This window comes from Mastomys coucha, unplaced genomic scaffold (genome assembly GCF_008632895.1).
Source record: "Mastomys coucha isolate ucsf_1 unplaced genomic scaffold, UCSF_Mcou_1 pScaffold21, whole genome shotgun sequence".
NCBI lineage: Eukaryota > Metazoa > Chordata > Mammalia > Rodentia > Muridae > Mastomys > Mastomys coucha.
The window spans coordinates 32,154,032-32,181,083 of NW_022196904.1; the positions used below are offsets into that span (position 1 = coordinate 32,154,032).

The 27,052-nt window shown below is 45.8% G+C and overlaps 1 protein-coding gene across 2 annotated transcripts in view; it reads left to right on the forward strand.

The window, feature by feature from the left end:
* Positions 1-26,151, forward strand: part of Vstm2b (V-set and transmembrane domain containing 2B) — a 28,141-nt gene extending 1,990 nt beyond the window's left edge. The window contains exons 3-5 of one of the 2 annotated variants that reach the window (XM_031386260.1): positions 87-116; positions 1,277-1,748; positions 25,553-26,151. In XM_031386260.1, the coding sequence (XP_031242120.1) occupies positions 87-116; positions 1,277-1,748; positions 25,553-25,641 (591 nt within the window). In that variant the 3' untranslated portion in view covers positions 25,642-26,151. The remainder of the gene's footprint in view (positions 1-86; positions 117-1,276; positions 1,749-25,552) is intronic. The other variant, XM_031386261.1, reaches the window with a different exon arrangement.
* The last annotated feature ends 901 nt before the right edge of the window (positions 26,152-27,052 follow it).

Here is a 27,052-nt window from a genome sequence, read left to right on the forward strand (position 1 = left end):
CCCTCCCTTCTTCTCTCCTCCACTCCTGTTCCTTCTTCTTCCTCTTCCCCTCTCCTTTTCGCCCCTTCTCTCTCTCTTCATTTTAGGTAACAAATAAGGATGCAACTAAAATCAGCGTAAGTGTGGAGACCAGCGTGGGCCGCGGGAGACCCCTTCTGGCCGGTTGTCGCCCCGCAGCTCCCTCCCCTTTAGAAAGCCTCTGCCGCCGAGCCATGCGGAGCTCTACTACCACTGGGGTGTATTATGGGCTCCTTGGCGTATCTGGGCGCCATCTGTCGCTGGTAGAGGGATTAGGTTGTCTTTTGTGTAAATCAAGGGTCTAAATCCAAGTCCCACAACCCCTCAGGGTACTCACCAGTAAAACTCAACTTCCTCTGCACCATGTGCTCAGGGCCCTGGAGCACATCTGCCCTTATCTTCTCTGCTGTCATTTCTTCCAAGACTGTGAGCGAGCCGAGCGAGCTTGGCTTCCCCCCTCAGGCTGCTTGGCACTCCAGCTACCCACCCCGTTCCGCCCCACCCCGCGCTAAGCTTGCCAGGAGCACCCTCCACTCAACCATCCCCTTCTCCTTGGGTGACATTGTTATATGCTCCTGGGGTGGGTGTCTTTTGCAGTCAAGGGGTATGGGGTTTGTAAAGCTGGAACATGGCAATAGCAGGGACTAAAAAACAACCAAAGCCTCTTCGAGGGTCCTGTTTAGAGGTGAGAGCTTTTCCTGGTTTTGGGTGAGAATTTCCTTAAGATTTCCACCATGCCTGAGGGAAAGAGTTATTTGTTGGGGCTATTAACAAGTGGTCAGTCCTAAATGACAGGGCAGGACAGTTGTAGTTGTGCTTGCTATAGGCAAGATGGATACGCCCCAGGTGCTCCGGGCTCTGCTGTGTGTGATTTCGGGTATATGTAGGATAACCCCAGAGCAGTTAGCTTACGCTCTGAGGTGTAGGAAGGATCCACATAAGGATAACTAGCGTCATATAACCCCAGCCTGGAATTTCTTGCCAGTTGTGGAGTTATGTTCCTTCGGAAGGGGCAATAAGCAAGAGTAAATGAGAGCTGAGATGGCTGGGAAATTGGGACACAACACAGTGCACTCTGAACAAGGTGTCCAGGCAGAACTAAGAGCCACGTGTCACTACGAAATGTATTGGGATACTAGGAAATATTGGGATGGGATGGTAAATTGGCACTGTGATAGCGGAGCTAAGATCCCAATGGTGTGTGCTCACTAAAGGAGTGGCGCTCAATGGACAGACCTCTAACAGGGCTGTTTTGCAGACCGTGCGTGTCCAGGGCAATGACATCTCACACCGGCTTCGGCTGTCCGCCGTACGATTGCAGGACGAAGGTGTTTATGAGTGTCGCGTTTCGGACTACAGCGACGATGATACTCAGGAGCACAAGGCCCAGGCGTTGCTGCGTGTGCTATCGCGCTTCGCGCCGCCCAACATGCAAGCTGCAGAGGCAGTGTCCCACATTCAGAGCAGCGGCCCGCGTCGCCACGGAGCCTCCAGTGCTGTCAGCTCCAACAACGCAGGCGCTGCGGTCCGTACCACCTCTGAAACCAGCCATGATGACAAGAACCCACCTCCTGGGAGCCCTCCCGCTGGATCAAGAATCCCCGAGGCCGCTGCTGCTGCCGCCTCCGCGACCCACACAGCCACCACAACTGCTGCTGCAGCTGCTGCTTCTTCATCAGCATCGCCGCCATCGGGGCAGGCTGTCCTTCTGCGCCAGAGGCACGGCTCCGGTAAGGGCTGGCCCCAAAGGGGCCGTGAATGCCCGGGAGAGGGAGGAGAGTAGTCAGTGCATCAGCAGCGCCAGATAGTCTTATTGCAGCTGCAGTTGTGTGCGTCAGGAGCACCTTTTCTGCTGCTCCTTTCTTGTGTTCTCTGGGCTTTTCCCCAGTCTTGACTCTTAACGGGTTGGAGCATCCTACCAAGTATATTCATGACTCTGCAGGCTGCTCTGCTTGGCATTGAGGCTGGGTTTGAGGTGTTCTCTCTCCGACAGCATTGAAAGCTGTCCTCCCAGATCCTCAAGTTTGAGCAGATACTCCCCAAGTGGGGTACTCCTTTTAAAAAGAAAACTAAAGCAATGTTAGCAAGCTGTTGTCCCTCTGCTGATTGGTGGCTTTGAATTGTCCTATAAGGTTCAGGAAGTTTGGCTGTGTAATCCTTTGCTGAGTGGTTTCTAGGTGTGGCTTTACACAAGCTGTAAATATTGTATGGGCATCAGAGATCCAGTTTTCCATGGTTCCAGAGGGAAAAGAGTTGGGGAATGGAGCCCTGTACCACACTTACGAAGGCACATGGAGGCCGATATGCATTTTGTAGGGAGCTAAGACTAGGGAGGCAAAGAGCCAAGCTAGGGATTGTCAGAATAGAAGACCAGAAAAGTGAGCTGCTGCTCTGGTAACAAGACCCTGGGAGTGTTAACACAGCACTAATAAGGGTTTTAGGATGCCCCCCCAAAGGCAGAAACTTCTGTGCCAAATAGCTCTTCTCTCAAGATGCTCTCCTCCTTTTTAACCTAACTCAGAGGGACACTAGCAATCTCCAATGCTCACCCCTAGTGTCTGATTTTAAATAATTCACCCCCTGCCGGGAGTACCCTCCTCAGTATTGTGTGATGCATATTTCCCATGAAAGAAATCTCTACTGGGATTACAACCCGGAAGTCTAGGGGAGACACATAGCACTGATGGGTTAGGGCAGAAGCGCACCCACTGCTGCTAGCTAAGAACACAGGTTCCTGGACGGTCCTCACTGAATCCAAGGTGACAAGCCTCACATCATCATGTATCCTACCCTCTTAAACCTTTGACCATTTGGAAGTCGCTGGTCCATCCTGAGCATCAGTTCAGCTTTGTTTCTCCCTTAGTTACTTCCTGCTGTGGGAGTACAGCGCTGTCTCCTCCCTTCTTTGGGAGATTGCTTTGTGTGTTTCCTTCTCTTATTTAAGAAACTGCACTATATCACTATGTTTCCATAGGAATTTGTTTTCCTCTCTCTCTCTCTCTCTCTCTCTCTCTCTCTCTCTCTCTGTGTCTTTTTCTCTACCTCCCTCCCCCTCCCCCTTGTGACAGTAGCTTGCTCTGTTACTTCCCTGTGGGAGCCAGCTCTGTGTCTTTCCTGTGGGAATCTACTGTGTGTCTCTCCCCTAAAAAACTTAATTGCGTCTCCATCCTCTGTGGTTTGGGAGGTTTTTTACCCCTCTTAGTTCCACAGACCTACAAGATACCACCCCACCCCATTCCACCCCACCAGAGCCAATCCATGAGAAAGATGGGTCAGCTCCAAACAAAGCCAAGATCTCCTGCCTAACATGGGACTCTATGCCATCTGTATTAATTTAAGATAATGCTAGGTGCCATGACAAAAAGGCAAAATGTCAGTAGCTCAATACGTTCCAAATTTATGGTCTTGTTTGCATCACATCTTGTGCTAGGGTGGAAACCTCATAGTTTTCTGTTCATACAGTCATTCAGAGACTCTGGTTGATGGCCTGTATTAGCTCTAGCAAGTGGCTCTAAAAGTCTCTGGGAAGCAAATATATCAGTATATAAAGAAAGAGATATAGAAATGTCCTTTTGACCCAGTTCTAAGAGAGAATGGAATCCTAAGGCTATAAGGCATGCATAAAACACAATGAATTCACTTATTCCCTATGAATTTAGAATGACTCTATCTGAAACATTTGGAGAAACTGAAGAAGGTGTCACTTAAAGCGCTCTGTAGTGCATTTTCTCTGAGAAAAGTCACTCAGGAATGGCAAGGTGGGTATCTAAGGTCCAGGCCTAGAGGTGGCAGACATCACATCTGCTTTCATCTACTGACCACTACATGGTCCCACAAAGATGCAAGAGTTTGGGTAAAATGTACCAGTCATCTTGACAACTGCTTTCCAGCTTCATCCCTTTGCAATGGAAGAGGGCACAGATTTTGAAGGAACTGTCTCTATGTAGCACACAGTGGGTATATTAGGAAAATGTTTATTGACTCATGGTATGATTGGCTTAATTGCTGCTGATTAGAGAAAAGACCCTTCTGCCCTTTCCTCTTGGAAAGTATGAAATAAGTATATGTAACAGATTGGAGTAGACCTCTGGAATGCTCCCCAGAACAGTTGCCAAACAGATAATCTGAAAGCCCAGATAAGAGTTATATCTTCTCCATCTGAGAATTTGTGTGTGACTTTAGGTAAATGGTTTAGCATCTTTGTAAAATGAACAGTGCACTAGTCTGATGTTTCTATTGCTGTGGCAAACGGAATGATTTAAGAAACAACCCTGCTCATGGTTTCAGACATTGCAGTTCAGACACTTCATTGCTTCTGGACTACAGTGAGATAGACCAACATAGTGGAACACATATAGAGAGAGCTCAGTGTAGGAAATTCTGTGCATACATATTCATCATAACCACTGTGGTCTTAACTGTTCAGGATGGAGAGGAAAAGAGGAGGAAATGAGTAAACTAACAACTGGAGAGTAAGCTATGGATTGGCCTTAAGAGGTAGATGAATGGTTTATCAGAGGCTTTGACCAAGAAGTATCATGTACCAGAGATTCCTGAGAGTGAATGTTGCCACACCTATGACATTGTAATGAGAGCAAGGACATGAGCTCACTCCTGGTAGAAACTCTTCTTCTTTTGACTAGTGTTGGGGCGCTGGAGAACCAAGCACAGCTAATAAAACCTCCAGTCTCTTTGCTAGCCACCACTGGCATTGGGTAAGCAAGTAAAGATGCTCCAGGATTTTCTACCCCATAACAGCTTCACTCCTGGAGTGGAATGATGTATTATATCTTAAAAGATATAGGGTCCTGGCATCAGAACTCTTAAAGCACAGTTATCAGAGTTGTCACAGCAGATGAAGCTCTTGAATGCCTGCCAGGCACAGGGCCCTACATAAATGCCAAGGAAGTCAGGATGACAGCAAGTCTGGAATTTCTGTTTGTCTTTCCTGTGCAGGACAGTAGTGTTCACTGCCATTTGGAAAGCATAGGCAGTCAGAGTCCATGAAGGGCAAACAGTGCTGTCCCATTGCATGGGATATAGTGGCTCTTGGATATTTTTTATCACACAGTAACATTTGCCAGCCCCTATACAGGCCAAGAAGAAGCCAACCTCAGACAAAGCCCCAATTTCTCTCTATCTCCCCCTTGAAAAGAAAAGGTAATCAGATGAGTTGTTAAGCCTAGCATTGCCCCCATCCCTGAAGCCTCTCTGTGAAAGTCCTAGAAGAGCCACTTGGTTGTGGCTACCTTGGTATCCCACTCTGAGCCTAGAGAAGTGGGACATGTGATCTCTATAAACACATCTAACAGCTTTGATCCCAAGGAGGGAAGGTTGAAATCTTCAGACTGTTTGCAGGGTAGGTATTAACCTTTCTGCAAGACTTCCCTGAGTTCACTGCCAGCTGGGTCTTATGAATTCCCCAGGGAGGCAGTAGGCTCAGCATTGTCTCAGAGCCTCCAATGGCAAGGGATTACAGCATGTTCTGGGCCCCTTCCCAGTGCACAGTTCTAAGCCAGAGTGGCCCATTGCTCTTGGTTAACGAGCAGGCATGTTTGCAGTGTTTCTCAATCAGGATGCTGGTGGAGCAGATGGCACAGTCAAGCAGAGTCACTGCTGGGCTTTGGAATACAGCATTTATGAGGGTAGAGGCAGGGTTAGGCCAGCCAGCAGAGGAAGATTTCAAGTCCCCAAGGCCAGCAGCAACAGGAGGTGTTAGTGTCCATGGGATGCAGAACATGGGAGGGATAAGATTGGCAAAAGCCAAAATAGGTGAAGGACAGTGTTCTCAGATCAAATCTGTGGTGTCAAAGTCTCCATGGAGGGAATCAATTGACTTGCCATGACCCATCAAGGACTTGATGCTCTTTTTACATGTTCCTAATATGGCCGCCTATTAGCCAAATTCCTTTGAAAGCCAATGACAAGAGCATCTGGGGAAGCTGTTCAGAGAGGTCACCCACAGGGCTTAGAGCACAATGAAGAAGGGCAAATGGAGGACCCAGGAGGAATGGAAGGGTTGCCCCAGCCTTGGAGTTCACACTAGCCTTTTCAGATCAGCAACCTTAAGAGTGACCCAAGCCACCTCCACATGGTGCCATAGGCAGTTCATCCTAAAAGACTTTCAGATGCCAGTTTTTGTGAAGTGAGCTACTTCAGCACTGTCAGGAACGAGTAACAGGGCAGCTTGCTCAAACCATTGCCCCTTTCCTACTCCTCAGCTCGGAAGGAAAACCTTTTCTCACCCATCTGGGCTCAGTATGGCCATAGAAGTATTTGTACTAACAGTGTGTTTAAATTTTTTATTTGATTCATGTTTCATGTTTTATTAATAATCATGGGTTGGATTAGCAAAGCAGAGAAGACAGAGAAGAAGGCTGTGTCTCTTTCTCACTGTGAGGCAACCTGATTAAGCATGTGAATGCTGATCCATTGTCATAAACACTTTGGTGCTGGTTGCCCATGAAGGTTGGGGGAGACAGAGTATCTTCCAAACAATTCTAATGGAGGAAAGGCACCATGGAACTCAGCCCAGTCTCACAAAAAGAATATAGTTTGCAAAAGAAAGACTCATTTTGGCACAATGTTCCCTTCTGTAGGGACCTTGGGGTCTGATGGAGGATACTTAGAGATTCACTCTAACTATCCTCAGAGCCTCAGTTCCAAGGGAAGCACCACAACCCCTGCTGGGTGTATCTGGATGTAGAGAACTGGCTGCTCCCAGTATTTCAGTTAATGGTTAGGCAACAGCCAAGGCCATGGTGTTTACTGTGGGGTTTAGTATTGAAGAGGCTGTTTCCATTGGGAGCTATTGAGTGGGGGTGGGGAATCTTTGGGTGTTGTCATGGCAACCATAAGCCATGACCAAAAGGGGCTGAGGATGAGGTGAAAAAATACTCTCTCTGCCTCAACCTGTGCCCTGGGTAGATGACAAAGCTGATACAGTGGTGCCAGGCTGATCTGCAGCCACAACCGAGAAAGCCAGAAACCCTAGCCTCAGGATGACTTATAGACCATTGCTGTGAACAATCTGTTCTTCCCTAAAGCTCTGATGTGGTATAAGGACCTCACTTCAGGAAAGAGGAAATAAGCTTGGCAAAGAGGGAGGGACTCACTGAACATCCCGAGGGGAAAGAAAAGACTTTGAAAGAAGTTGTGGAGACTCACAGTGGGCAAGAGACATCTACATATTCCCAAAGAGTGGTGAAGAAGTCTTGTCTTATCAGGGATAGGAGACTCTCTTTCTCTCAGCCCCCGGGATTCTGCCCAGCCCAGCCTCATGCTTCACTTGAGTGGGGACCAGAAATGGCAGCCATGGACTGTTAACATAATCAGGAGAGGCTTCCTGTAGGCAGAATGTCCCCAGGTTTGAGTCAGTTAGGGATGATATCCTCTCAGCTTAGGTGATGCCTTGACATATCCTAGATTCCCCCTAGCTCTCTGCCCGGATCCCTGTGATGGACTATGAAGGCTGCATGAAATGGAATGGTTTTGGCCTTCACATCTATACATAAGCAGCCAGTCAGCTCACAACCCTGTCTTTCCTTCTTGGCATTAGAGATCCCTAAGAAAGATCAGCTGCTCCTGCAATGTAATGATTATTCAGTTATATCTGCTTTTTACTGAGCATATGTGCCTGCCACTGTCATCTGCGCTGTCAGCAGCAGTTCTCCCCAACTTTTACTGTCTTCCTTCATCCCCAAGAACACAGCTCCTTCCCCAGTTTGTTGCTGGAGCCCAGACCCTTTCATCCACAGTAATGGCAGCCCCCAAGAGAAGAGCCAAGCACCAGACTTTCTAAATGTCACCAGGAGCCAAGCCACTAAGGAGCCTCTCATTAAACACACCGGGAGCACATTTTTAAAGCTCTGAATGTTAAGGATTCCCCAAGCATCCTCAGGGATAAATGAGGTCAAGTGCTTCTGTAATATGATATTGATTAGTCCTGCTCCATTCGGACAGTGGCGAGGCCTTGCTTATGATCTAAAGCCTGGAGCTTTATGGGGATGCTGGCAAGGCTTTAAGATATTTTTGCAGCACAAGGTAATGGTAGTGGTGGTGGTGTTACCTGTTTTATTCCCTAGTGCTCTGATGTTTCCCATGCACCTCTTGCAAACTCCTCTCGAGAAGTAAGAGAAGTCTCACTTTGTCTTATGTAATGGCTACAGGGAAGCTGAGGATGAGACAATTCTGTCCTTCCTCCCTATTCCTATCTATTTCTTAGGGAGGACCTTCCTCAGAGTGATGCTTTCTGGGAAATGAATCTGGTGGCTTTCATTGTTTAAGAGAAGAGGATCATGTGAATACCAATGTGGATCATCCCCTTTGGCTCCTCCAAGGTTAGGGTTTGGCTCATGTGAAGCACCAAGTGATGGGGCAGATTGATGGAGTCACTTGGCAATGGGAAAACCCTCAGTAACTTGTTGAGGTTTAAGGCTGGAGCCACCCTATGCCATACATGCAATGACCCCTGAGACATAGATCTGCCACCAACATCATGCTCAGCTGGAGACTAATCTTTGAAACGACTGAATTTTCTGGTCTGTCTGACCATCTAGAATGAGTCATCAAAGTTACTTTAGACAGGCTGGTTTTGCTGTTCTGCTTGTGGACTTTCTGTTAGATGTCTGTTCAAAATAAGAAGCTGTGTCAGTGACTGTTCTCATCACCATGACACGTTACTGGACAGAAGCACCTTAAAGGAAGAAGGCATCATTTGTGTTCAGAGTTTTAGAGGGTTCAGTCAGTCATGGCAGGGAAGGTGTGGCAACTGGGGGCTATGTTTGTGGTGGCAGTGGTGGGTAGTACCCACCAGGAAGGAGAGAGATCTGGTGAGAAGGAGGGCTGGGCTATCTAAAAATCCAAAGCTTGCTCTCACTGGGCCACCACCTTGAGCCATGCCTCCAGTCCCACGGGTTCCCTTCCTCAACCTCGGGACAGTGTCGCCAGTTGATAATCACATTGAGAACATTTCACATCAAACCATAGTGGAAGCCAAAGTGGACATTTCAGAAGCTCTTCCCTACTCCATGCTCAAGGGTCCTTCTCCATCCATCCCAGAAGTGGTCAATCATCCAGTCAGAGGACTGCCACAATGTTCTAGCCTACTCAGGGGTCTGTGAAGGCTGATTGTTAACAGGACATGCCTTCCTAGAGTCAAACTCCCACCCCATGCTGTTAATAAGTGAGGGAACGGAAAAGACTTGGATCATTCGTTTCTCTTGCATGCTGCCCTTGCTGCCCATCTTGTCCTTGTGGACAAACAGAGTAAATGCTAGGACAGCTCAGGAGGGAGTGGCAGCCACCACCACATGTGACTACTTCATTGGCTCCCCTGACATTTTAATCATTCCCACTATTTAGCTAGCTCATCTGTGGACAAACACAGGTTTGAGTGACAGCAAATTCTCTCAATTTCGGGGCCTTGGAGCGCCAACCACCCAGAGTCACTGTATACAATTAGCCTTTCATAAGCAGCAGTTTCCTCCTGATATGTATACCTTTGTGGGCTGGAATCATGACTTCATCGCTGCCATAAGCAGGTTTCTTCTCTGTTATCCCCTGTGTAGAGGCAGGTCCTAGGCTGGAGGGCAGATCACTGCATCAGAGGAAGTTATCTGTTAATTTTCACAACTAGATAACCAAAATGCCTGACAGAAGCAAGCAAGGGTGATTTTTGGCTCAGTTTCAGAGGCACTGTTTCATGTGGTGGTTTGAATGAGAATAACCCCATAGGCTCAAATATGAAAATACTTGATCCCTAGTTGGTAATGCTGCCTGGGTAGGTCTGGGGGTGTGGCCTTTCTGGAGGAAGTATGTCGCTGGGAATGGGTGTTGTGGTTCCAATGCCATGGTCCAGTCTTAGTTCACCTTCTGACTCCTGCTTATGGATTGGGATATGGACTCTCAGCTTCTGATCTCAGCATCTGGATACTGCTGCCTGGCTGCTTCAGTTCGCCATCATGGACCATAATCCTCTAGGACCATAGGCCCAAATAAACGCTTCTGTAAGTTGCTTCGGTTATGGTGTTTTAGCAGAGCCATAGAAAAATACCTAATGCATTTCTTTATGGTGGGTGGAGAAGTAGAGCAAAGTGGGGATTCTTGTACTCAGCCATAATTCTTTGATTATCTCATGGAGATCTTCAGCACACCCACAATTATGATGGTCTTCTTCCTCTAATTAATCATGTTCGGATTGTGCTTTCACAGACATACCCAGAGGTTAGAATCACCAGTCTCCCAGAAACTTCCAAATTCACTCAATACCAACAGTGAAGATCAGCCAACATGGGATGTTTACAGAGCACAAAGTCTGGCACATAGGAAACACTAGAAGATGTTGGCCTTTGTCATCTCAAGTTTGTATGAGAATGGCATTAAGCATCTAGAACACCTAACAAGCTTGAAAGGAACCCCAATGTGAGACTTACCTCATGAGTTTCCTTCCCCTCCTATACACCAAGTAAACTTCATGAAGCTAATGCCATATTAAAGGAAGACCCTTAGGAAGATTTTTGGCAGCTAAGAATGTTGGGAGCAAGGCTTGATCTTCAGGGTGACAGTTAAAGGTAGGGGCCCTCAGAGATGCAGAGATGAGGGTTCTCAGTTCTAGAAAGGGCTGCAGGAGTGCCGTGAGAGCTGACTGCTACAAGTTACCCACTCTTTGTCATCTGCAGAATGGGGATGGTGACTCCTGCTCTGTTGAGCTCTGAAGACATCCAAGGAGGAGTAACTGGAGATGGTGCCTGGAAGGGCTTTGTAAGACAAGCTAGAGGGAAGTCCAACCCCTTTCTCCTCAGGCATTCCTCTTTCAAATACACCAGTAATGCCTGTTGTGTTTGAAGTTAACACTAAACTTTCTGTGGTTTGGACAGGATACCTGACCAAGCCCTGAGAAGTTTAAGAAAGTACAGATGTAGAAAGGAGAGGTAGAATACTGGAGTTAGAGGACAGTCTGGGATCCCCTCTGTAACCCCCAAAACTCATTAGAGGAACACTAGACCCCAGGGACAAGGGGAATGGGGAGCATCAGACCCTGATCCTGTTATTCCTCATCCTCACTCCATCCCATTCCACTCTAGTATTCTCTAAGTCTTCCCTGCCACTTTTTCAGCCTGGATGTTTCTTTAGCCATCTAAAACTCACTCCAGGCTTGTCCAAGAAGACCAAACCATTATGACATGAGCAAGCAGCTACTAAGCTATTGAGAGTCTTGAGTAGGTATGTAGCATTCAGCCTTGGCATGAACAGGAAGGGCAAGTACCCCTTCGTATTCTCCTGTATTATGGTGATTTGACATCATGGAACTCAGAGCTCCAAGAAAATAAGGCCACTTAGTGGGCACAACAGTGGCTTCAAAGGTAAATTAGATAGGATAGGATAGGATAGGATAGGATAGGATAGGATAGGATAGGATAGGAAAGGAAACGACAAGATAGGATAGGATAGGATAGGAAAGGAAACGACAAGATAGGATAGGATAGGATAGGATAGGATAGGATAGGATAGGATAGGATAGGATAGGATAGGATAGGATAGGATAGGGTAGCCTAAGCCTTGTCATCATCCCTGTGGCCTGGCCAGCTCTTTTCCCCTTTGCTCTCTCCCTTCACACATGTAAGATGAGGGCAGTGCAGAGTAATAGGAATTTGTTTCTTGTTTAGGGGATATGATAGTTTGAGCCAGGGTCTTACTATGAGTATAGGCAGGCCTTGAACTCATTTTCCTTACTAGGAGTATAGTCTGGCCTTGAACTCATTATTCTCTTGGTGCATGAGACACCATGTCTGGCTTTGATTGGTAATTTTTTTGATTGAAGAATGTTTACAAGACACAGTGATGGTTCATGTCTCTAATCCCAGCACTGGTGGGGCAAAAGGATTTAGGATTCAAGGTCAGAGGATGCTACACAGTGAAACTCATGAAAGGGCAGGAAAGTGAGAGATGAAGGGTTCAATTCTGAGAGATTAAGGGATCCTTGTAAGGAACATAAGGAATGCCTCTGCAACCTTATAGGAAGACTGAGAAGGAACAAGAAGACACAACCCAGAATACTCGTACCTTATCCTTCTCTAATCAAAACAACTCTGCTTTTCTCTCCTTTCTATGTCAGAGCTTTCATATTTGAAAATTACCCAACTTGTCATTTATGACATCAGTGACAAATGGAGATCTTAGAGGTATATTATGATCATACCCTACTCTGGAAGCACTGAACCTGTGACAACTGTCTTAATATTTGCTTATGTTCAGTTGGATGTAGAAGAAGTAATTGGAATGGGACTAGGAGATGTGCACAAGGCCACTGTGAGTTATGATGAGGTAGTGTTGGTGGAGGACTGAGGGCCCCACCTGACACCTGGCCATTGCCAGATACAGGGTGCCACTGCTGCTGAAGAGGAGCTATTTTGTGATTTGGGATTGCAGATTAGCTGTGAATAGTGTGTGCTGACCGTGTTGTATAGTTTAAAACTGGTCCTATGCCATGATATGCACTGGTAATTACTGCAAATAAGACAAGAAGCATAACACACCAAATGCTAGGGATAAAGGAGACACCAAACCCATAGAATGAATCTCTGAGATTTCTTCCTATCAAGAAAAAGACAAACTGTTTTTAAGTTGACAGGGTAAAGAGAGAAGGTAGTGACTTCCAGGAAGAAGGATACCATGGGCAAATGTCCTATTGCCAGGAAACTCAAAGGCCTTACAAAGGGTTAATTTGGCTCTGCAAGGAAAGCAAGATAATGTCAGAAAGAGTTCACTGGTTAAATAAAATCAACCTGTAAGATTTCAGGTTTTTTTTCTTTCCTCTGAAGGCCATGGAGTCAGAGAAAACAAAGTGGAAGAAGGCAGGATCCTTTGGAGATGGTGACTCCAGCCAGTATGGAGACAGATAGGCAATGCAGCTCAGAGAAAGCAGTGCCAAGAGAAGACAGTTTGTGGGCTAGTTAGAGCAATAGGTAGATAGATGTCTGTCTGAGATGTAGAGTGAGTGGATGGAAAAGCAGACAGATGGCAGGTAAGCTGAGGGAAGAGTGAATGGGTGGACATGAGATAATATGGTCACGAGGATATATGAGTGGATGTAATGATGGCTAAGAGGATGCAATGGGTAGGAAGAGACGATGAGGTGTGCATGTGCATGCGTGCGTGTGTGTGTGTGTGTGTGTAGATAGATGGGTGAATGGGAAGGTGGATGGATGGATACATGGATGGAAACATCAATGGATTGATGGTTAAGTGCATCAGGACTGGACAGAAAAATTAGTAGGTAGCAAATATGGAAGAGGTTTGTGAATGAGTAGAGGGAGGATTTATATTTTTCCTCACCTCAACAAAATACGAAACAAGGCAATTGAAATAAAGAAATCTTTATTTTGGGCTTAATCGTTTCAATAGTCACTTGTGGGTCCAAATTGAGACAGAACACTGTGGTAGGAGCATATGTTGGAGCACAGCTGCTCAGTTCATGTCAGCCAGGAAGTAAGGAGGAAACAAAGAACTAGGCCTGCATAATATATAGTCCCCCAAACAACCCTCCAGTAGCTTAACTCCAACCAGGCCTCACCTCCAAAGATGTTCATACCCTCCCAATAATAACATCAAAATAGAAATCCATCAATGGAATAACCCACTGATTAGATCAGAGCCCTCATGATCCAGTCACCTCTCCATGAATAGGTCTACCAGTTGCGGACCAAGCTTTCTGAACTTTGGGGTCAGAAGCATTTCAGATCCAGAAAGGGGATGTGGTTGTCTCCAAAAGGATGGATGAGTGGGTTGAAAATGGATGGAGAAAGTAGCTGTTGAGTAGGTGGGAAGAGGGACATGGGGATGGGTGTGTAGCTGCTTGAAAGTGGCTAGACAAATAGACAAGTGGATCTGTGGATAAAAGATGGATAGGAAGATGGGAGAGTTAAGGGCCAGGTAAACCTTGCTGGATATGTGTTTGGGGCTGCAAACATGCCTAGGTATAGAATTTCTGGCACACATACCAGGAAAGATGCCATAGAAAGAAAGGTCCCAGGCAGTGATGTGATCAGAATGCCATGCCAGTCTATGTTCTGTCTCCTCCTCTGAACCACTGGATACAGTAGGTAGAGCTGAGGAACAGCCAGTCCACAGGTTGTCGCCAGCTTTCTGAAACAGGTGTCGTGTACCTTCCAGTGACTGGACACTAAGTTATCTGGGGAACATAGGTTGGCCCTAGACATCTTGATGATCATCAGACAATAACTGTAGGTTTGTTTCCTCAGACATATATCTAGTCTCTAGTGAATGGATGAACTACATTTGCTTTAAAAATTAATGTAACAAGAAAATACACAAGGGCATATTTCATGATGTGTTCTATTCTAGAGTCATATTTTAAAGCATGACACATTCTGGGCAGTTCCTTGGCACTGATTTTATTTAATGAACACATGTTATAGAATTTTCCAAGCGCTATCCCTCTGCAATTAAAATGCATTAACCATTTTGGCCAAATTACATTTCTGAAGGTAAAGTCCTCAGTAAGAAACAGCATTCAGGTATCCTTGAAGCAGAAGACAGACAGGGAGTTGTAAATAGGAAGACAGGCCTGGCAAGGCTGATTGTTCTGTCACATGGCTCTTTCCTACCCTGGGACCAATACTGCATGTTAGTGATTGTCAGGCCTGGCTCTAAGGTGAAGTGTAGGGAGGCTGGGGCTAGGACTTCTGCTGTTTGCTTAGCAGCCTGAAATGAGCAAGCTTTGAGAACCCACTCATTCTGTGCCTGACCCTTGGATAGTCTGACCAAAGACCATGAAACAGGAGAAAAGAACACCAGACAACTTGAATGGAAATGGGCTTCAGGGAGGGTTAGGCACTCTCCTCTATTACCTTAGCTCTACTCTGTAGTCAGTGTAATGAGCACATAAGCACTTCGGAATCCACAAGTGCATATTTCACATTGGGAAGCAGATTCAGGTCACCGAGAGCAAGTGTTCCCAAACTGTGTTCCCTGAAACTCTATAAACTTCTGTGCACTGCCAGCTTCAGGTAGTTTATTTTTAATAAGTATATTTATGTTTACATGGTTTTTTATTGTAGTGCTGGGGATCAAGAGCCTACACTTGGGGTACGCATTGTACCACTGAACTACACTGCTAGCCTCTCACTGGGGGATTCTAGGCAGGTGCTCTTCCATTGAGATGCATCAGTCTCTTGCCAGCCTTCTGCTGGTTGTATTTTAGTTTCATGTAGTAATTAGTTTGAGAAAAATATTCTACCACTTAAATATATTTAAATACAACTGATATGGCCCAAATTACATTTAAAAATGTGTGTATCAATTATAATTATATGTAATTTATACATACAAACCTACAAATATGTGATATATTGCACATATCAATGCATTATGTTTTATTGAAGGGACTTGGAACAGCTTATAAAAATGTATGTTGCATGATAGAACACATTGAGAAAGAAATGAGTGGAAGAAAAGGTTGAAATGAGTCTAAGAAAATGTGCATGAGAGATGGGTCTGAGTCCTATTCCGATCCATATTCAGGTCAGGTTACTGAGCTTGGCTCCCTGAGGATCTAGGACCAGTTCTTAGCCACAGGTGGAGGCTGTATTTGGAGCATCCAGCCACTCCGCACACTGGGCATCTGGGGAGAATGAGAGTGTTTAAGCACCTACCCTTCAAACACTGCATCTCACACTGCAGGCAGTGTGCAAAGAGACAGGGAGACGCGAAGCTGAGTCATAGTCTCCCCTCTCTCTGGCTCACCCTTTGGCAAAAGACATGGGTGTCAGAAAGGAAACACACCCACAGCTGCCCACACAAAGCCTAGAGGAAAGTGAATCTGTTTTAGAGTCCATGGGGCAAGAGGAGTCTCTAACCTGATTGCTGAAGAGAACTCCGGGGCGGTGGGGAGGGTGGAAACAGGTTAGTGGTGTGCACGGAGGATGGAAATAGAATGAGGCTATGCCCAGATGAGAGTTGATATGGTGAGCAGCTGTGCCAGGGGGCAGTACACTGGCACTATCCAACAGAGGCATCATCTTGGAATCTTCTTGTGGGACCTCTGGGCTCAGCAGGGGAAGGTTGGTTTACTCCTGAGGCCTGGAGTATAAAGGGTGATTCTGACAATAAGAAAGTCATTCCTGAAGCAATGGATGGGGCCAAGAGAAATGAGTGCACAAAACTAACCTCCTTATGGGAATCTACTTTGATCCGCTCAAAGGAAGGAGGGGGCAGGTGAAAAAAACAAAAAACAAAACAAAAAACAAAAACCAAAAAAAAAAAAAACCGGTCTCCTGGAGAGGGTTCAGAAGTCCCAGCCAGATAGAAAGCCTGGAATTCACAGATACTAGGAAGCCCCTGGCTATAATCCTCAACTGGCATCCCACAGCTGTGCAATGTTAGGTAAGTCATTAACTTTAGGACTTACCCATAAAAGGAAAACAAAAAAAAAAAAAAAAAAAAAACAAAAACAGGTTCCATTTACTAAGGTCACTGGGGGCGGGTGAGAGGAGAGAATTCTCACAAAGGGCAGAGTGAATTTCTAAGCACTAAGAATGTTTTGGGTGCCTATTAGCACTGTATGGCCCCAGAGATGATCAAACCAAAACATATAGGATTGGCCTCCACACAGAAAGGCTGCCCCAGCACCCTCAGCTGCTGAGCTGGTGGGCCACTGCCCATAACCACCTGGCTGTGAAGAAAGTGGCCACTTTGAAATAAGTAGGCTGGCAAAGACCCATCAGCTGAGTTGGCCATCCAAGAAAGTGTGTTGTATGAATGTGTGAAAATGCCACAATGAAGCCAGAGAGCTTGGCTCAGTGATAGTCTCCACCAGTGAGAGAGGGGCTAGAGTATGGTTTAATGGATAGAGCACCTGCCTACAGGCCCCAGTGAGAGGCTAGATGCTGTGATTCAGTGCTCCTGCCTAGAATCCCTAGTCAGGGGCTGGAGGTGTGGTTTAGTGGTAGAGCAACTAATTGCCTAGAATGTCCTAATGAGGGGCTAGGTATGGCTCAGTGATAGAGCAACTGTCTAAAATCCCCAGTGAGAGGCTAAGGTGTGGCTCCGTGGTGAAACCCTTGCCTAGGATACATCAGAGAGGGGCTAGGGGTACCGTTCAATGGTAGAACACCTGCCTGGAATCCCCCATTGAGGGGCTGTGGTGTGGCTTAGTGGTAGAACACTAGGTTCCAACCCCAGTAATGCAGAACATGTTAAATGAAACTCATTATTCTGTAAAAATGAGCATGGAACAACAAGAAAACAATGAAAATATGTTAGCGTTCATGAGGAAATTCCTCCCAACTCCTGCCCTGGAAATTGGGCTGGGCTCCAACTGTGACTAGTGGGAAAAAAATGACTTTCTGTTCTTTGGTCGTAGGTGGTGGAATGGAGACATAGTAGTCCACTGTGTAGACAGAATGTATGCAGTCTGGGTGGCCTTTATCTGTATCAAATAAAGACAGAGGACTTTTTGTCAAACTTGAGTTTCCAGCAGACAGTTAGAGGTACTTTGATGTAAGTATTTGAACCATTTGGAGTAGCCTGACACTAGACACTGCCCATTGTTTATCTGAAACTCAAAGTTAACTGTGTGACCTATAATTTATCTGGAAACCTCGGACTTTAGGCAAGTTACTTCTCATTGGATCTGAGTTTCTCCATTCTAAAACTAATGTGTATGCTTGCCTGCCTGCGTGCGTGCGTGCGTGCGTGCGTGCGTGCGTGCGTGCGTGCGTGCGTGCGTGCGTGTGTGTGTGTGTGTGTGTGTGTGTGTGTGTGTGTGCATGTGTGTGTGTGTATGTATGTGTGTTTTAAGAGACACTTAGCAGGGTGGGGTGTTATACACATCTATAATCCCAGAACTCAGAAGGAGTACTGGTAGGAGGATTACCAGACTCATCTGGGCTACCTAACAAGCTCCAGGCCATGTGGATAGTAGCGATATTAGTGCCTGGATTTCTGTGCCTTTGTGACTGAGGCTGACTCCCTGGCAGAGGCAACATGAAATCAAGACAATAAGCATGGATCAGTCCAAGAGAAGCAGAGGCACTGGTTAATTCTACAGGTTCACTTTGCGTGCTGGCAAGCACGATGGACCAGTGTTCATGGCTGAAAGTGTGGTACTATCAGGATGATCAAGAGGGGTTCTCATGGTGGAACTGAGGTGGTGGTTCTTTCCTCGGTAATGGGGATCTATCCATGGCTCTGCACCATAGGATGCCTTCTCCAAGTACATCATCAAGCAGTTTGGGCACTGGTGTCAAGGAAGTGAGGAAAACGTTATAGAAACCCAAGGCCACCATTAAGCTGCTGCGGAGAAATAACTCAACCTCACGGTTGTACTGCTTGTTTCACTCACCTATGATAAGTTTGGGTACTATATCAAAAGGTTCATGAGGTGAAAGTATAGGCCCCAGATGGTAGCATTGTTGAGAGGTGACTGCACCATAGTCCAACTCTTCCAACTCCACCAGTCCAACTGTCCTACAACCTCCACTGCTGGATTCATCCACTGCTGGATTCATCCACCGTTGGATTCATAGCTGAATGATTTGTTAGGAAGAGGAAGATCGTGACACCAGGAGGGAGTCAGCCATCGAGGGTATGGCATTAAGGTTATATATTTCACCCAGCACCCTTCTTCCCTGCTCTTTGTTTCTGGCTGCCATGTGGTGAGAGGCATTCCCCCACAGTGACCTTCTGCCGTGATATTCTACCTCTCCACAGCCTCAAAGCAATGAGCCAGTGGGCCATGGACTGACACCTTTGAAAACATAAGTCAAGGAAATCCTTCCTCCTGTGAGTTCATTTGTTCAGATACTTTGCCACACTAATAAAAAGTATCCCAAATACTCTAGAAGCAGATAGCCTCCTTCTATTGAGTTGGGTAGGGACTAGAGGAGTTGACTGAAGCAGGAAGCCTCATGGGCCTGGGTAGGATGAGTGAGCAGGAAGCCACCAGCCAAGGGCAAAGGCCCACATCTCAACTACATTCTATATCCCTAGGTTCCATGGCAGTTTCTTTTCCTAAGAGATATATATTTCCTTTAAAACACAACAGCATTAGTTAGTTGCTTCTAGTTTTTGCCTCATTTACCAGCACATATTAATTTTATAGCAGAAATGAATTCCACCCAAACAAACTCCCTTAGTGCTCAATTATTCCTCACTGGCTCCCTTTGGATAAATATCCATGAAGAGGCTTTAATTAAAATGTCAAAAGGGGAGGCAGCTTTGCATGGTGCCATCTTCCCACTCAGCAGTAAGCTGGACTCATGCAGAGTCCATCAGGGGAACTGAGAACTGAGCTTGCCAGGAGGGTCAGCCCCATGTCAGGGAAGGGGCCTGCACCTGCCCACTGCACAGCTGAGCACAGACCTAGTAGGATCCAAGCCAGACTCCTTCTGAGTTCTGAGCCAGAGCTGGCTCAGACTCTGTGAACTTAGACATTAACAAATGTCAGGGTGTGAGGATGTATGTGACTGAGAAAGGGTATACGGGAACCCATGCACAGAGGCAAGGGTTGTAGCTTGCAGCTTATCTGGGTCCCGTTTGGTGGTCATGAGGTCAAAGATCTACTGAGAAGGGCAAACAGGCTCAATAGAAAAGTGGGAGCAGGGGTGCAGGTGCCTGGGCATTTCCAAGATTTGTATGCTAATAATAAGAGTCTCCTAATTTTCATGTCAGATTAGAATTTACTTTTTGTTGAAGACTCTAAGGACATTGATTTCCACCCGTCTACAACCCAGGCTCCACCCTCATGTGGCCATGTGTCTCACTTTGTCAATAGGTTCTGCAAAAAAAAAAAAAAAGGATTTATGGCCAAAGAGGCAGGAATTGAGGGAGTAAGAGATTGTGAGGAAGAATGAAGGCCAGTCCCCTGAAGTGACAAGGTCCCTTAGCAGCGGCCAAGGCTACTGGATGATATGTAGAGAGGGGATGAAACATGACATTGACCTTGGCCAGGATGCTGCCATGCCTTCTACCTCCTTTGGAGGTGGAGAGGTTGGTCTGCTGCTCTCACAGAGAGCACGCATGCAGCTAGAATGGCAGGCTCCTCAGAGCATGTCTTAGAAAAGGAGGACTCTCTCTAGCCTTGAATGGAGATTCAAGTTCAAGGGTTAGGCTTTTGTTTCATCCACAGAGGCTACAAAAGAAGAAAGCAATACAGTTGAATGTGAGCTCGTAAGGACCCTCATCTAGCATACTTGGCGTGGGCCCCCTAAGTTTTCTAGCCAAGAAATCTTTGTTCAAAAGACATGTTAGAACCGCACAAAGTGCTTAGCAGCTTTTAGTGGCCGTAGTACGCTCAGTAGAAGGGGGCAGGGAGCAGCTGCAAATATACCCTCCAGGGGGTCTCCTGAAATCACAGCCAGGTTCAAGGCTAGCATGACTTTGCCTATGAGAGATGGGGCAGTACCATCCTTCAGACCAGCTCTCCCGCTGCCTGCACTATATGTGTGCACGTTCTGCAGAGCTCTGCAGAGGGAGGTACAAATAGTCAAAGCCTGCGGTTCCAGCCTGCAAAATGAGCTTCAGCCCACTCAGGCCACCCGAGCCAGAATCAGCTTGCTGACCTAAAAATATCATAACTCTACTTATACTTCTCAGGCCTGGGAGAAAAAAAAGAAAGAAAGAAAGAGTGCAGTTTTCGAGCAAGTCTAAAAAGCCCCTAGTCGAGTGCTGTATGTGTGTGAGCTGCTGAGCAGGTCAGCCTTCCCCAGCCCTGCCACAGCTCTCAGCCTGCAGAATCCTGAGAGAGGTGGTTGGGCCGAGAGGTTCCTCAGGCTTCCGTACAGACCAGATGCCCCAGGCTCACATGTGGGTACCAGTGCCACCTCTAAAAGGTTCCCTGTTAGTCAGACTTGTGTCCCTGGGACAGAATAGTCAATACGAACAATTTAAAAGGAGGAATTTTTATTTTGCTCCATTTCCAAAGCTTCTGTCTATGGCTGTGTGAGCCATAGTGGGACCTACAGTGAGCCACAGCATCATGGTGGGGGCATATGGTAGTGTGAGACTCTTCAACTCATGCTGAGCAGGAAGGGGAGAACACAAGACACACTACAAGTGACCTGACTCCAACTAGGTCCTGTCTAAAAAGTTTTTAAGACCTCACAAAATGATACTGCTATCTGGGAACAAAGATTTCATTCCACGATGGGGAGACCTCACATCACAACTGTAGACCACCGTGGGAGCTTCGTTCACAGGATTGGATTCTACACAGAGAGCAGCGCATGGATCAAGAGGAAGCTCCGACACAACCTCCTTCTTTTCCTTTTATCAAGATATTAAGTGGCATCAACAATTTCATGCACTTTTCTGACAGGGTTTTAGAAATCTTTTGTTGCTGGATAAATAGAAATGAGGTATTTCCTAGGCAAAGGCTGCTTAGACTGAGATACATGTGTGCTTGCATGTGTGTTTGTATGTGTGTGTGTGTATGTGTGTGTGTGTGTGCACCCACCCATGTTCATTGTATTTTTTTTCTTCATTATTATATTTATTATCTGCACTTTCCATTCTTCCTCTGTTTCCCTACTTCCTTTTCCTCTCCATCTTCCTCCTCCTTTTCCCTTCACTTTTCTCCCCTTCTACAAACATGGTGTCAGGTCTCAGTATGTAGCCCAGGCTGACCTGGAACTTTCAATCCTTCTGCCTAAGTGTTGAGATTATGTGCCACCACACCTGATGCCAGAGTCTTGTTTAAATGCTTCCAGAGGATCTCTTGTCCTTCTCACTACCTAAATGATAAAAAATTAATTTCTCATCTTCATCTTGAGCCAAAGACAGTTCAGTTTCATTAAAAACAACCAAGGCAGCAGTGCTGGTTTGAGGTGAAGATGAATCAGCCAGATTGCTTCGCAGGGCTTTCCTCACCTCCCAGGCTGCCCGAGTCTCCAGCTTTATTATGACTAATACACTTGTGTGCACTCCACCGCTATTCCTGGTTCTCCTCTGAAAGGAAAGAAATAGATGGAGATGCCGTTAGCATCCGATCAGTTCAGAATACCAGCTTATCTGTTCAGCCTCATGTCCTAGGAGTGTCAGAAAGGAGACTAGTGAGCCCATCTCAGATGAGCCAAACACGCCTATCCAGTATTGTGTACCTGTGCCCGACAAGGTCAAGCACAGTCGCACTTATCAGTTCAGACAGCAGTGAACAGTCTTGGCTGCATCTGGAAGTCTGGGATGTAGAGACTCAGGCCCCAGATGCAGAGTAGACCTATAGCCCAGTGCTAGACATCACAACAGGAAATCTCCATCGATGCCATCTTGCCAGCCTTAAATGTTACATATATTTATTTATGTGGTACTGGGGATCAAATCCAGGGGCCTGTACATTTGGATACATGCTGTCTCTCTGAGATACAGTCCTAGATCCTATTTTTTGTTTGTTTGTAGACAAGGCCTCATGTTGTAGCTCAGGTGGATCCTCCTGCCTGAACTTCCTGAGTATTAGGATTGCAGGTGCCTTACACTGGCCTTTTCTGAAACTTTTTCTTGCATGGCAGTGACTATTTGGGCCTCCTTTGTTCATATGTTGCATGGGATGTGTTTTTGTAGTGTGACAGAAGACCTTAAAAACTCAGTGACTTTGGTGTGACAACATAGGAATTTACACAGCTCAGTGATTTGTCTGGGTTCATCTATGCAACTGGTGCCAGTTCACTTGAGTGTTGTTTGGTAGAGGGACCCCAGCTAGGACATCCCATGACCCTCATCCTTCAGCAGAGTGACTCGGGCTTAGAGAATATTCCAAAAGTTCACAGCCCTCTGTAAACTTTTGTTTATCTCACCCCATGATACTCCACTGTCTACAACAGGACATGTTGGGGGTGGGGGACACTATCACAGAATGTGCATGCTCGAGACTGAGACGGCTTTTTGTGGCCGTTTCTGCAGCCTATTTCTATGATAGTGCTTAATCTAAAGCCCAGTTTAGTGACACCAGCCATACACATACTAATTTTCTGGCCTATGCTATAAGACCCAGAGAGGTGAAGGGGGTCTAGGGTCACACAGGCAGTTAGCAACAGGGATAGGCTTAGGAACCCAATTGCAGCCACCAAGCAGATATCCAAGTTGGAGACCCTACAGGCCTTGATTTCTGCTCTCCATAGGTTACACCTTAGACGGCTACCCTGTGATCCTTCTGCCCCTGGTACTTCCACTTCTGACTCAGCACAGAGTAGAAGGCTGCTTTTGTCCATAATGGGGATTGAACCCAGGCCTCTGTGAATATTATGGACCACCGAGCTATGTTTTTTATCTGCCAACTTTTAATCTTGAGCAAGTGATACTGTAATAGTGACAGCGACAGTTAAGGAGACACTGCAGGAAGGTTTAAATCTCTTTTCCTCTCCTGTGCCCACAGTTCCAGCCAGCCAGGCATCTTCTGCCTGGCTCACATGCCCATTGGCTACTTCTCTGGCTATTCCATACATTAATGGTTTGAAATTCTGTATACAACTGCACCAGCTTTTAGATACTTCTCATGTTTGTTTCGGTCACCTCTAGGGTTTGCAAGAATGTAAAGATCAATATCTAGGTATTGGAAGGCTCACCAGATGTCTGGTCTCCCAAGCTTTATACACCCAAGAAGCACCACTCTTGCCTGTTGTTCTACTCAGATCACTGTTATCCATGTACCAGAGAGCCCCTAGATTCCATACATATACCCCTAGCCATCCATCAGCTCATTCATCACCGCATCTGTCTTTCTAGCAGTGTGACAATGAGGAGGTACAAAGGATTGCAGTCCTCTGAGCAACTGATGCACTGTGATTCTCTCTGTTGGTGATGGCCAGAGGCAGAGTGGACAAACCGTGGGAGGGCAGGATGGAAACTGTCTGGGAAACTAAGATCTGAGGGCCCATGTGTCTGGATGGAGTCCTTTCCTTGAACTTCTCAACTGAGGTCAGGGCTGTGCACAGAAATAGAAGCTCTGGAGAGGCTGGACACAGAAAGAGCTTGCCTTTTCCTCACTCCGTAGTGTGAGCCAGTACCAGTCTGGAAATGGGCAGCTGGAGTTGTGCAGCTTCTCATGGGAATCTGTTCAGCTTCTCGCACAGGGCATGAGTTCTATGACACGCACAGTTGCAGGCAGAGCAAGATGGATTAGTGAATAAAGGAAATACTTTGGACAAAAGAATAATTTCAGGATCCAATTATATCATGCCTAGGCAGGCACCTGGTGGCCAGCTTACCACCCTCACATATCCATGTTTACTACTCCATTAGCCACAACCACCAAGATACAGAATCAGCCAAAGTGCTCCAGAGATGACTGGGTAAAGAAAATGGCTTTATATATACAAATTAGAATTTTATTCAAATGGAATTATGATATTTTCAGGAATGTGGATGGAACTGGAAACCTCTGTGTTGAGCAAAATAAGCCAGACTCAGAAAAATAAGTATTATATCTTTCTAGATTTTATATTTCCTCCTCATTTTCCCCCTTTCTCTTTCTTTCTCTGTATCCGTTTGTTATCAAAATAGAAGGAGCACTATTTAGAAAGGAGGCCAGCAGTACTGGAGTCTAGGCTGGGATGGGATAATGGGGCTGTATTGAAGCAAAGTCTCATGAAGAACATGTATGGAGAAGTTAGGATGAAAACTATAATTTTGGATGGTAATTAAATGAACAAATGTCATAACCTCCTCCTCCTCTTCCTCCTCCTTCTCTTCCTCCTCCTCCTCCTCCTTCTCCTCCTCCTTCTCCTCCTCCTTCTCATTCTCCTTCTCCTCCTCCTTCTCCTCCTCCTTCTCCTCCTCCTTCTCCTCCTCCTCCTCCCTCTAACTACGATCCAAGACTCAGAGAACATCTCAGAAAAGACCAGAGGGCCAGAATGTATGCTATGAGATTGTGTCTTCTATATATAACAAAGAATTGTACCTATGAAATCTCAACAATATGCCTGCATAAACAAGACCTAAACAATGGCAACACCAGTTGACATGCTAACAGAGTATGTCATAAAACTCATAAAGTCTAACCCTTAAATGAAGAGCTATAGGCAATGTATGAAGAGAAAGTCTTCCTCTCCAAGGATGACCCCCTTAATAGCTATCCAACCCCACGTGTTCAACCCTAAATACATACACATATGAGCAATACAGAATCAGCACACACGCACACACACCTCACATGCAGAAATAGATAGTAATAGCTAAGGAAGGCATGAATTTTAGGTAGCTGATTGGGCTACCCTGGAGGAGTTAGAGGGGGAGAAGGAAATGGTGGAAATGTTATAAATGTAATTCTCACATATTAATTTCTCAAAAAAACCCCTAATACCAAGAACTAAAAAGAAAGGGAAAGATTCATAGCACTTTTACATATTAAGACTGATAGTACTACTACACATTCAGACCCAGCCTTGTTGAGGAAGGCCCTCCTCTAACCTCATGGAGACAAGAGGTCCCAGCTGCTCAGGAAAGCCTCCCTATGTCCTGGACTGCCTCAAGGCTCCAGGTTCTCAGGATTCAGGTTGACTGTCTGTTTTTCCTTCCCCTGCAGGTACCGGCCCAGGCTACAGTGCAGACCCTCTGCTGTCTCTGCTCTTGTTAGCACTACATAAGTTCCTGCACCCACTTCTGGGCCACTGACAGCCGTAAAACCTCAGCAGGCACCCTGGGAGGACACCTTGCCACATGGACACAGGGACTGAGGGAAGCATGAAGAAGTCCATGCAAAAATAAATAAATCATATTTTTGGGGAAGTAACACAGATCTAGAAGACTTAAAATAATGCATCAAGTTTCCAAATAGGATGGGGTGCAGGCCGTGCGGTGTGCATGGGGCGCCAAGTTCTTCACGGCAATGTATTTTTTCTTTCCTCCACATTCCCTCTGAATCTTCATTTTGCACGAACTGTTGAGCAGGTACCTTGAGGATAGTATGTAAAAAATGTTGGGTCAAAGCCTTTCTGACAAAGTAAAATATTTTTAGGAGATTATTGTGTTTAGAAATTTTCTTTTGAATTTACATTTTCTTTGGGGGATTTCCTTTTTTTATTAAATTATTTCTTTGGAGACATTTTGATTAAAAAGAAACATCATAATTAAAATTCACTGTCAATAATATTTATTTTTAAATAAAAATTGGAAACAAGGATATACAGTTGTTTATAAACTGTATTGTATATTGCTGAATAATAGTTGAATTAAAAAGAAAACCTTTTCAATAGACTTTCTACAGCCATGTATGACTGACTGACAAGCTTCAGTGCCTGCGGCAGCCAGTCACTGTGACTTCCTCTTCTCAGACAGCATCTGTTTGGCCCCTGGCATGGAAGGCTGGGCCACGGAAAGCAGGAGATCAGATGAGAGTACTTGCCCAGACTCTCAAAGGATAGTGGGCTTCCTAGAAGCAAGAATGAGTACTGTGAGAGAAAGAACCACTGTATGAGTCAAGAGCCAGCCTTCCCCTCTGGCCTTCAATAGATATGCTGTGCACTTACCTGCTATGAGCTTATAGACCATCCTGTACTGGTCCTAGCTTTACTGATTCTCAAAAAGGGAGTTTGGTAAGATGGCTAGTCTCTTATACTCTTACCTTGTACCGGCAGATGGCTTCTAGCCTCTGAAATATGAGTTAGGGATAGGTTGCATGTCTCAGAGATACAGTTAGGCCCTGGTAACTAGTTATTCTTCATTTCATGACAACTCCATTAAATACCCAGACTTGTGGTTTGTTTAAAATATAGCCAGACTTTTATAAATATTATTTATTTGGGGGGTTGTTTTACTCTTGGATTGGTTTATTTCAATGCCATGTTTTTCTTTAGTGAGATTGCATGTGATAACCTAGGCTCACCTGAAATTCCTACAGAGCACAGGACATTCCTGAATATATAAGCCTCCCCTGCCTCCTCAGTCTCCTAAATTCTGGGACTGTAGGTGTGAGGCACTGTGTCTGGCTTAACTTATGTTTCCAATATGTATGGTTGTCAGCATTGCTCACCAAATGCTTCTTTCTCCTTTGACTAAGTATGTGTTGTGATCACATTTTCTATCA